This window comes from Cucurbita pepo, chromosome LG08 (genome assembly GCF_002806865.2).
Source record: "Cucurbita pepo subsp. pepo cultivar mu-cu-16 chromosome LG08, ASM280686v2, whole genome shotgun sequence".
NCBI classification, from domain to species: domain Eukaryota; kingdom Viridiplantae; phylum Streptophyta; class Magnoliopsida; order Cucurbitales; family Cucurbitaceae; genus Cucurbita; species Cucurbita pepo.
The window spans coordinates 9,191,811-9,203,693 of NC_036645.1; the positions used below are offsets into that span (position 1 = coordinate 9,191,811).

Here is an 11,883-nt window from a genome sequence, read left to right on the forward strand (position 1 = left end):
AAAAAAAAAAAAAAAAAAAAAAAAAAAAAAGAAACGTGCAAAAACAAGAGTGAAGATCGCCTGCCTTCCCGTTCGTTCCGCTGTATTACGCCGAAAAAAAAAAAAAGGAGAAACAAAAAAAAATTAGCACTCAATCTCTCGTCTTTTTCCGTCTCTCGTTACCCTAAATTTTCCCCTAAATTTCCCTGCAGATCGATTCTCTAATGATCGATTAGTGTAGCTGAGAATAGATCGATTTTTACCCTAAATTTGAGAATCCCGCTCTCTGCTTACCCTAATTTTAGAGGAAACTGCTGATTGATTCGTCCATGAATTAAAAATCAGATGTCTGACGGTAAGCCTTCCGTTCTTCTGTGATTGATTCCTCGTTTGTAGCGCAGTTCGTCTGTTCTGCAGGTGATGCTCATAAGTACACAACCACAATCTAAAGGAGAACAGGAAATTGGGAACAATTCAACAGATTTATCAGGTTTTTTTTTTTTTTTTTTTTTTTTTTTTTTTTTTTTTTTTTTTTTNCGCTTTTCAATTTTACGTTTGCTATGATATTCTTTGGTTCCTAGTAAAAGTAAAACGAAAAGAGCATCTCTGTTATCTGAAACCTAGGCATTGAATCTCCGAGGACCATGCTTCCCCCATTTTCCTGTGAAATTTATTTGTGTGATTTTATCTGTATGACTATTCTTTTAGTCAAGTCGTCTCATCAGTTGACATTTTGTTACACTTGGTAAGTGAAAAACTGTAGCACTTCCCAGTTGGGCTTTCCACTGTGTTATATATCTGTGCCCCATACGTTACTGGTTTACTATTGGTCTCTTTCAATTTCAGCTGTTTTTTCCTGGATTAGGATCAGCGCGATATTATCTTGGGTACTTACTTACGTTTTCTGATTTTGTTTAATAGAGAAATCTTTTTATTTAGTTTTTAAATTATGTATCTGTTCCACTGCCTATGAATGATTATTATGTGGTAGTTTTCTGACCTCGTCTGAGTTATACTCTGGTAGTTAGAGGATCATAAGCTAAGGAAAGTGACCGTGCATCCTAATTTTATTGCTAGATATCTTGGCAGGTGCCTGATAAAACTGGTGTGCAGTTATCTGGAGAGGTGGTCCTCCACGTGCTACGTTCAATATGGACCCTGAACTCTATAAAGCGCGTATCTTCATGCAAGAGAAAATGTAAGCTTTATCATTATATATCTATCCTTGATGAGTACTTCAGGCCTCAGGGGCTGTATCTTTTGTATATGTGTCTCCTTCTGTCCCTTAACTGCACCTGCCCCCCCTACTTTACATAGCTTCTGAAAACCCTAATGACTTATAGAAGGATGCATACACGTTGTTCTGCTTTTTTCTCCTAAGCTTTGTTTGTGTGACTGGGGATAGCCATTACCACTCACTTTCTTCTTCAGTGCTGGGGAAGGGAAACAATTATTTATCGGGCTAGATCATCATTTAACTTGTTTTTTTTTTTTTTTTTGTCAGGTTAAGATTGTTTTTCTATATGATGTTGTAGCTTAAGTTACATTTTGGAGAAATGATATTGCAGCATAAACTTAATTTGATAATTTTTTTTTAACATTTATTTGCTTTTCCTATTATTCTTATCATCATTTTTATTTGTTTGCAAGTGTCAAGCTAGACTGAATTTTAACAGGCATTGTTATCAACTTATTTATGCCTTGCGCCTTGCAAGCATTGGTGACTTGTCATTTTGTTGATACCATGTTATTTTTAGTGTTTAGTTGATTGGTTTTCAAGTTTATATGATCATAGATTCTAGTTCTTGATCAGTAGGACTTTTTAGACCTTAATTTTGTAGTTTATCCAGTGAATTGTTGCTTCAGAAATTTTTGGTCTTGCCAGTTAAAATGTTTGGTCTTGCCAATTAAAATGTTTGGTCTTCTGCTTTTCAGCTTTGAGATCTTATTACAGCGGCATCAACGACCCATTGATGAAATACAGAAGCTGAAGTTTAAGGATATCGTGAAGCGCTTAGAGGAGGGCCTTTTTAAAACTGCTCATACAAAGGTCTCCACTCCCAACCCCACCCCATTGTAAAAAAAATCCTTTACCACTAAACATAGTTTGGAAAGACCACCTCTTATGTGGTTTTATCTTTTATGTCTCAAATAACCAAGCATGTTAACTTTTTACCTACTGTGGTGCTAAATAACTTTGGTGTTCATAGGTTTTTTCTATGAATAACTTTTGCTGTTATGCTAATATGACATAGGATGACTATATGAACCTGGATACACTGGAAACTCGTTTGCATAATTTGATCAAGCGCTCGCCTCCAAATAATCAGAACCAGCAATATCAACAGGTGGTTAGTTCTTCTTCTACAATAAGTCAGATGATTCCAACTCCTGGTATGGCTCACAGTGGGAATTCAAAAATGATGGTTGCGTCTTCGGATGATTCCGTTATTTCTACTAGTGCTAGCTTAGCACCTACGACTGTTAGCACAGGAAGCATCATGCCTACTGGTGGAATAAATGGTGGCTCCTTCAATAGAGCTGACGGTGCTTTCCACTTATTAAATTCTTTCTCCATGTCAAAAGTTCTGCTTTTATGAAAAATGTACTAATATCTTCCTTTGCAGGTCCCTTGTCGAATGGATATCAGCAGTCTCCTAGTTATTCGGTTGTTTCTGGCGGAACTATATCATCTGCTGGTGCACAAAGAATTGCTAGCCAAATGATTCCTACACCTGGCTTTAGTAATAATATTAACCATATAAGCAGCAACCAGTCTTATGTGAGCAGGGACTCTTCCAGTAATGGTAGTGGCCTTCCCAGTGTTGAACCGACAGGGTTGTCTCAAGTGCAATTGCAAAAGCAGCACATTGGTGGTCAGAACAATCGTATATTACACAATCTTGGTAGCCAAATGGGTAGTGGAATAAGGTCGGGTTTACAGCAGAAATCTTATGGGTTTACAAATGGAGCCGTAAATGGTAGCTTAGGATTAATTGGTGGTAATGTACAACTTATGAAAGAAACTAGCACCTCAGAGGGCTACCTAGCTGTCCCGTCTTATGGTAATTTAACCAAACCTGTACAACAATCCTTTGATCAGAATGATAAATCGTTGGTGCAAGGTATAATCTCTTTCTTATCTTTATTGGCTCCATCTTTTTTGTCTAGTAGTTCTTGATGAAATATCACTTCATGACCTGATTTGTGATCTATCAATTTCTTTATGCAGGTGATGGATATGGAATGAATAATACCGATTCCTTTGGGTCCGAAAATCTTTATGGTTCTGCAACATCTGTTGGATCAATGATGACTGCTCACAACTTGAACTCGGCCAATTTGTCATCTATATCTAAAACCAGTTCATCTTTCTCCTCTAACCAATCAAATTTTCATGGAGCTCAACAGGGTACTCACTCCCCCCTCATTGATGGGTCAGATAAGATGAATTTCCAACCTCCGTTATCTTCCAGGGAAAACACCATTGATTCTCATACACAGCAGCAGTTTCAACAATCGCACCACCAATTTCAACCACAACTATTTCTTCAACAATCGAGTGTCCAGAAACAGCAAATTCAACCTCAGCAGCACCTATTGAATAATGATTCTTTTAGTCAGGTTCAGTTAGTGTCCAACCTAGGAAGTCATGTGAAACAGGAACCTGGTGGGGAGCATCACAGTGGGCCTTATCAACCACAAGTTACTGAACATTTCCCATTACCTGAGACGCATAACCAATTTCAACAGAATTCTAGTGATGACTGTGTGAGGAATTCTCAATATCTTTCTGTTTCATCTAGCCAGAATGATATTTGCTCCCCGCTTTCTCAAAACTCTCAACAGATGCAGCAATTTTTTCACCCGCATCTATCAAACTCAAATTCTCAAAATCGTTTTAGCAATCCTGCTGGGGCTCTATCAGATGCAACTTTGCAAGGTCAATGGCATCCTCAATCACAAGATAGAAATCACAGGCCAGGGAGCATTGTTCATGAGCAAAATGTCCAAAGTGATTTCCATAGAAAGGTATCTGGTCACGATAAAATGCAATGTGATAATTTACCTACGGAAGGATCAACAATTGGGCACTCTGTTGTAACTAGAACTAAATCTGAGCCTCCTAATCCCCCTAATGCAACCTGTCAGAATAACAATAGTATGCGCCAGTTTAGAAATCAGCAGAAATGGCTTCTGTTCATGCGACATGCCCGTCGCTGTGGAGCTCCTGAAGGGAAATGTCCAGAGCGTAACTGTATCACTGTTCAAAAACTGTGGCAACATCTTGATAAATGCAGTTCTTCTCAATGCAGATATCCCCGTTGCCAACATACCAAGGTATTGCTTCATCATCACAAGCAATGTAAGGATCCAAACTGTCCTGTTTGCATTCCTGTCCGAAGCTATATCCAGAGCCGAAAAAAAGTGTGTGTCCGCAATGCATCTGATTCAAATTTGCAAAAATCAACCAATGGATTCCCCAAATCCTGTGATACTCCAGATAATTCCGCTAGGTTTAGTTTGAAGACTCCTCAGGGTACTGAAACTTCAAAAGATCTGCAATCTTCTCTTAAACGCATGAAGATAGAGCAATCTTCTCAGTCTCTTGTTCCTGAGAGTGAGAGTTCGGCAGTTTCAACCTCTGCTATGAGTGAAAGACCAATGTCTTTGGACGGACAGTGCCAAAATTATCAGCATGGTGATGTTACTATGGCTGTTAAGCATGAGCCTGTAGATGTAAAAATGGATGTACTGCAGAGTTCTACTCTCGAAAGCCATAGTGATTTGAAGGAGGCTAATGCAGACAATAATTGCAGCCATAGGTCTGATGGTGACCTTGATGAGCTTTCTAGTTTACCAAAGCAAGAGAATGTTAAAATTGAGAAAGAGACAGAGTCAAGCATGCAAGATCCTTCAACACATGTCAGTGAGCCTGCAGTCGCCACCAAGTCTGGCAAGCCAAAAATTAAAGGGGTGTCACTAACTGAGTTGTTCACTCCTGAACAAGTGAGAGAACATATCCTTAGTCTCAGACAGTGGGTTGGCCAGGTTAGTTAACAAGGTTTCTTTTTGTGCTCTGTTTTTCTAAATTAGTTAATTAATTATTTTATTTTAATGTCTTCTCGTCATTGATCAGGGATGTTTTCTTTTCTTATTTACTTCTATTTTTATTTATGAAATAAACTTTTCATCGGAAATATATTCTTGGATTCTTAATGTCTGGGATGTTTTTTACTACCTTGGGTAAGAACCAATCAAGAAATTCCCTTTTTCCCTTCTAAGATCCAAAAGTGTTTCTATTTTGTTTTTGCCATTTTTTGGGGGGTGAAGGATATAGAGATATATTTGAGAATATGTTTATAAAAATAAAAATAAAAATAAATTTTATTTACATAATATGTTCTATGTAGCCCATAAAGTAGTTCCATTTAGTAACTTATAGTGGGTAGACGTTAATACATAAGGATCTACAAAAGATTTGTTTTTGCGTCAATTCAAAACCCAGTAACTGTGTCCTTGAGTTATAAGATCCTTTTCATTTTCAATCTTTCTTGGATTCTTTAAGTACAAATGTAAAAGGGGTATTTTATGTTTGATTTTTGTGTAGGACTTTTCATCTCCCTGGTTGGAACCCTTTGTTTTATATATGTTAAGATTTTTTTTATAAATAATTTTTTGGTGGTATGTATTATGGGGTACTAAACCCGTCAGTGATGAAGTGCACTCTGCCATCTCAAAATTTCTTTCTTTTACTATTTTCTTTTTCTCCAGAGCAAATCCAAGGCTGAGAAGAATCAAGCAATGGAACAATCAATGAGTGAGAATTCCTGTCAATTGTGTGCAGTTGAGAAACTTACTTTTGAGCCACCACCTATATATTGCACGCCATGTGGTGCTCGTATAAAGAGAAATGCAATGTATCATACGGTAGGTGCTGGTGATACACGGCATTATTTTTGTATTCCTTGTTACAATGATGCTCGTGGAGATGTTATAGTTGTTGATGGGACTACCATTCCCAAATCAAGATTAGAGAAGAAGAAAAATGATGAAGAGACTGAGGAATGGGTATGTTTTATGCTATGTTTGATTTTAGATGATTTTCTTATGCTTCCAATTTCAGTTTTTCAACCATCCCAATGCTTTCTTTCAGTGGGTTCAATGTGATAAATGTGAAGCATGGCAGCATCAGATCTGTGCTCTGTTCAATGGTCGAAGAAATGATGGCGGTCAAGCCGAGTATACTTGTCCAAATTGTTACATTCATGAAATTGAAAGAGGAGAGCGCATACCATTACCTCAAAGTGCAGTTCTTGGTGCCAAAGACTTGCCTAAAACAATTCTTAGCGATCACATAGAACAACGGTTAGTTAGGAAATTGAAACATGAAAGACTGGAAAGGGCAAGAATTCAAGGAAAAAGTTATGATGAGGTGATTTCAACTAACCTATCTCTTACTTATAAATATGTTGGGAAGTATTTTTTGTTGGATTTAAGTTATCTTGTGTCTCTTCAGTATGCGTTTTTTTAGTTCATGAATTTCTATCATATCAAAGGGACAAGTGGTAAATCTAAATGTTTTTGAGGTTGAGTTCAATTGTTGGCTACTTATAGAGGATATATGCCAAATGTCATAGGGTTAGTTGGATGCGATTAATCAGGGTGTGGATAATTTTGCTGGGATACACAGTTTAAAAAAAAAAAAAAAAAAAAAAAAGGTGGATGTTATTCATCCTGCTGAACACTGAAATGATTGGGTTGTTGTAATTTCAGATTGTCAAAAGCAAACTTATAATTATAATCGTAATTTAACAATAATTATTTTTTTAGTAATTTCTTTATTCTTCATTTTTTTTTAAAAGAAGTTGTTAAAACTGAATCCCTCAATCCAAGAATCAAAGTAAAAGCTACACAGTTCGATAGAAATTTGGAGCAAATTAAGTTTTTGGGCTATTCTTCGTGCATTTTTTTTCCACTTTTTTGTTATTAGCATTTATTAGTGGTTGGTGGCTGAACTTTATTTTGTTAGGGTTATCTTNCAATGAAAAAAATATTTTTTAGTTTCATAAAAAGCCTTAATTGAAAAGAATGGTGGTGCTAGATTTGAGTTGAAGTCCCTGAAAGCGTATGGTATTTCTTTCTAATCTTTTCTTTCCCGGGGGTAGGAATCTGCAATTGGATTTTTCCATGTACTGCCAATTGTTACATTCTTGAATAAAATTCTCAACTTCAGTTTGTGCACTTTTCTTTTGGTGAATTTCTGTCTTATTTTCTCCTTGTGGAAAACACCAAGAGACTTGATCTGTCATGACTGCTACTCGAACTCAGCATGTGTTTTCTTTGTCTCACCTGTTATTTTGTTGGCGTGTTGCTAGGTTCCTGGAGCAGATGGACTTGTCATTAGAGTTGTTTCCTCGGTTGACAAAAAGTTGGAAGTTAAGCAAAGGTTTCTAGAAATTTTTCAAGAAGAAAATTATCCGTTTGAGTTCCCTTACAAATCTAAGGTACAAAGAAAAAGCACGAAGGACTATGATTAGGACCATTGTATTGTTTAATTTATTAGATATGAACTTCTAGTGTAACATGAGTTGTTAGGTAATTAGATGTTAGTATCATCTGAAGCTATCTTCTCTTCTTTTCTTGCTAGGCAATTCTATTGTTTCAGAAGATCGAAGGCGTTGAAGTGTGCCTATTTGGCATGTATGTTCAAGAATTTGGGTCTGAATGTCAGTTTCCTAATCAGCGTCGTGTTTATCTCTCATACCTTGATTCAGTGAAGTATTTCAGACCTGAGATTAAGACACACACTGGGGAGGCTCTTCGCACTTTTGTTTACCATGAAATTCTGGTCAGTTTTATTATTTCAAATAACCTTATCTTACACCAGTATTATTTCATATTGCCTGTGGCTAATCTTAGTCGCACCTTTTATTATTTAGTTATCTACAAGATGCTATTGTATTTAACCCTTAGTTTTTATCCTTTCAGATAGGATACCTTGAATATTGCAAAAAACGGGGATTCACAAGCTGCTATATATGGGCATGTCCTCCATTGAAGGGTGAAGATTATATATTATATTGCCATCCAGAAATCCAGAAAACACCAAAATCTGATAAACTTCGGGAGTGGTAAGCGAGAGTTCATCAACCCTCGGGATAAAATTTTTGGATGCTATTTCTGCTCTCTAGTTTCAGATATAAGTTTTTTTATTCCTTTCTAACTCCTCATTTGGCCTGTTGTTCAATTTCAGGTATTTATCAATGTTGAGAAAAGCTTCCAAGGAAAATATTGTTGTTGATCTCACTAATCTATATGACCATTTCTTTGTCTCTACTGGTGAGTGTAAGGCTAAGGTCACTGCGGCAAGGTTGCCGTATTTTGATGGTGATTATTGGCCTGGTGCTGCGGAGGATTTGATTTATCAGCTTCGCCAAGAAGAGGATGGAAGGAAACAGAACAAAAAAGGAATGACTAAAAAGACGATCACAAAGAGAGCTTTAAAAGCATCTGGGCAGTCTGACCTTTCTGGTAACGCGTCAAAGGATCTGCTACTAATGCATAAAGTAATATTTCTTTTCCAAGCCTTTCTGTTTTCATATTTTTACATTTGGTCTGCAATTAGATATTGATAATGAAAAAGATACCTATGTGTTCTTAATGATAAATATAAAAATATAATTGGGAAGGGGCATGGAATGTGACCAAGTTTAATGCTTTGGACAAATTTAAATTTTTTAATTGTATTAAATAAATTTATTAACATTTGGGTAGCTCAATCATTTGCCATGTCTTTTATTCCACATTTATTTCTCTCTTTGACACCTTGTGTTCGTCGCGTCATTTTCATTTTTGCTGAACACGTTCTTTTACTTATAATTTTGAATGTATCCTTATGATTAAATGTTGTGCTGGAGGAGGGCTAAGTTTTGCAAATTGTAAGATTATGAGCTAAATAACCACTTGTTAGAAGATTAAATAATCAATTTAATGGCAGGGAGTTGTGGTTTCGACTTCATATTTATGTTTTATATATATTAGAAAGTTTCTTCATTACTTGATAAATTGATATCACATATTCTAGCGTGCAATATATTCTTTAAATGGGTGCAATTTTAATTGTGATGCTCCAGTGAGGTGGCATTTAACCTATTATCTTTAATTGATTTTGGTTATTTCTCCAGCTTGGTGAAACCATTTCTCCAATGAAGGAAGATTTTATCATGGTTCATTTACAGCACGCTTGCAGTCACTGTTGTATTCTGATGGTATCTGGAAGTCGTTGGGTTTGCAACCAATGCAAAAACTTCCAGCTTTGTGATAAGTAAGAGCCCCAAGCTGTTTCTTGTTTCTTTTGCTGCATATTGTATATTATATTTAGTGTTGTAGCGTCTTTAAAATTTAGTGTTGTCTCAGTTATTCACTACAGCGTTGCCCTTTTTATTTTTAGTGTTGATGGTGGCTTTTCTGGATATTTCTTTATGTTTTTATTATAATGAATTGATGGAGACTTGATAATACAAAAATGGAAATGGGAAGATGTAGTACCGATCATATCCAAGTTGGCATCTCTTTCTTTTGTTTAGTTGAATTTGTGATGCTATTAACTTTTTGTGGTGGCTGTTGATTTTTATTTTGAAAATACCTGTTTTTTGTTCCACAGGTGCTATGAGACAGAACAAAAACGTGAAGAAAGAGAGAAACATCCCATAAACCAAAGAGAAAAACATCCCATAAATCAAAGAGAAAAACATATCCTCTATCCTGTACGTTGTCGAGTTTGGAAATATATTCTGCATTTTTGTACATTTGTTGAAGTAACTGTTATCTGTAATTGGCGTTCTGTCCAGCCAATGCATCAAAAATGTTTTTAAAGCATTTATCTTTCATCCGTATATATTTTTTTAATTCAGAACTAATATGGGATAGCTGAACTGAACTCTGCAGGAAGAAATCAATGACGTGCCTGTTGATACCAAGGATAAAGATGAGATTCTTGAGAGTGAATTTTTTGACACCAGGCAAGCATTTTTGAGTTTGTGTCAAGGAAATCATTATCAGTATGATACTCTTCGGCGGGCTAAGCATTCTTCAATGATGGTTCTATACCATCTTCATAATCCAACTGCACCTGCTTTTGTCACAACTTGCAACATATGTCATCTGGACATAGAAACTGGTCAAGGTTGGCGTTGTGAAGTTTGCCCTGATTATGATGTATGTAATTCTTGTTACCAAAAGGATGGTGGCATTGATCATCCCCATAAGTTGACTAATCATCCTTCCATGGTTGATCGAGATGCACAAAATAAAGAAGCTCGGCAAGTTCGAGTCTTACAGGTGTTGTGGATATTTTTTTTTTTTATTGCATAAGCTCTTAGCCCTATTTCTTCATCCAGTCGTATTCTTGTCATTGCACTTCGCTGCATATTCTGTTAAGCCAAGGATCTGCTTTCTGTATGGTCCGCAACATACCTACCTCTTTTTGGCTTTTCAATCATGTGCCGCTTTTGGTTTCCTTGATGTTTTATGCATTTATTAGTCCCAATCTTTACCCCACGTCAAAAGATTATAAATGTACAAGAAGGAAAATGTTATACTTCATGTTCTATAAGTTTACGTTTGCTTTATTTTTAGTAGTAATTAGTGATGATTAACTAGACGTTCATCTAATTAGCTGGTTTGATTAAGAAGTCAACAATTAGTCATTTGGCATCTAATTGCAATGTACCCTCATTCTAAGATATAGCATGACCCTGGTGCTGAATTCTACATGTACCATCATTTGGCAGTGTTTGTGGTGCTTATCATTCATCTTATCTGTTTTATTTTTGGCAATCACCTTGACATATCATGTTCCATTTTACTTTAATCCCATGTGGTCGTGCATACATGAATTTCTTATTTCCTTTTCTATGCCTCACTCTTGTTAGTTTTTGATGTTGCAGCTTAGAAAAATGCTCGATCTTCTGGTGCATGCGTCTCAATGTCGTTCAGCACATTGTCAGTATCCAAATTGTCGGAAGGTGAAGGGGCTTTTTCGACATGGGATACAATGCAAAATACGTGCCTCTGGTGGTTGTGTTCTCTGCAAGAAAATGTGGTATCTCCTTCAACTACACGCTCGAGCTTGCAAAGAATCTCAATGCCATGTACCCCGTTGCAGGTAATCTCGACATCCTTTCATGAAGAGCTACATACTTCAAGTCTTTTATTTACCTTCATTTTCTTTTTCATTCCTAAGTTTACAATATCTGTCTCTGTGCATCATATGAATCGAGTTTAAAGGTTCAATTTTTAATGTAATCCAGAGATCTCAAAGAACACTTAAGGCGGCTGCAGCAGCAATCAGATTCACGAAGAAGAGCAGCTGTGATGGAAATGATGAGACAGAGAGCTGCAGAACTTAACAATACCGGGTAACCAGTTTGTTTGTTGGTCGGTTTACATTATTATTGATGATCAAATTTGAACTGAAGCCACTCTTGAAAGAGCACTGCTAGGGAAGGGAATCAGTCAGTGACTGACTTGCACAACTTCATCATATTGGTTAAATATTCAGCTTTAGGAAGCAATTCTTTTATTCTATAGTTCTACGACTTGATTTTTCCCCCCCAACAGTAAAGCGAGACCCGAGCAGCCAGCAGCTACCCACCTTCGTCTTCATCTACCACTAACCACCATGCTCTTCTAATGCCCATTGCCCTGATCCCATCAACTCATTCATTCTTCCTTTTTAATCTGTAAAATACCACCTTTTGGTAGCACGCACGTCTACTTATGTTCATAAGATTAAATAATTAGCTTCAGGAAGTGCCCAGGGAAACGTACATTTACTTGTATAATTTGGCTACTACGTTATTTATAGATCAGCAACTTCAGTTTTCCATTTGATTTTAA

At 36.5% G+C, this 11,883-nt stretch overlaps 1 protein-coding gene across 2 annotated transcripts; it reads left to right on the forward strand.

Annotated features, from left to right (window-relative positions):
- Positions 1–66: 66 nt before the first annotated feature.
- LOC111799963 (histone acetyltransferase HAC1-like) lies at positions 67–11,883 on the forward strand. Of its 2 annotated transcripts, none has more exons than XM_023683506.1 (17): positions 67–469; positions 1,057–1,177; positions 1,915–2,029; positions 2,235–2,526; positions 2,607–3,104; positions 3,212–5,031; positions 5,755–6,051; positions 6,137–6,415; positions 7,359–7,487; positions 7,631–7,831; positions 7,972–8,114; positions 8,237–8,549; positions 9,168–9,307; positions 9,647–9,749; positions 9,931–10,323; positions 10,932–11,149; positions 11,295–11,883. In XM_023683506.1, exons 2-17 carry the CDS (start codon positions 1,131–1,133, stop codon positions 11,404–11,406), a joined length of 5,100 nt encoding a protein of 1,699 aa, XP_023539274.1. In that variant the 5' UTR covers positions 67–469; positions 1,057–1,130; the 3' UTR covers positions 11,407–11,883. The 2 variants fall into 2 exon arrangements, with proteins under 2 accessions (XP_023539274.1, XP_023539273.1); XM_023683505.1 differs by having other exon boundaries at positions 1,069–1,177.

Excerpts from the sequence above, each read along its gene's own strand:
- LOC111799963 (XM_023683506.1), top strand. The coding sequence starts at position 1,131 with ATGGACCCTGAACTCTATAAAGCGCGTATCTTCATGCAAGAGAAAAT. Across the intron at positions 8,115-8,236 it reads TCTGATAAACTTCGGGAGTG|GTATTTATCAATGTTGAGAA; the intron begins GTAAGCGAGAGT and ends GTTCAATTTCAG. Across the intron at positions 10,324-10,931 it reads GGCAAGTTCGAGTCTTACAG|CTTAGAAAAATGCTCGATCT; the intron begins GTGTTGTGGATA and ends TTGATGTTGCAG.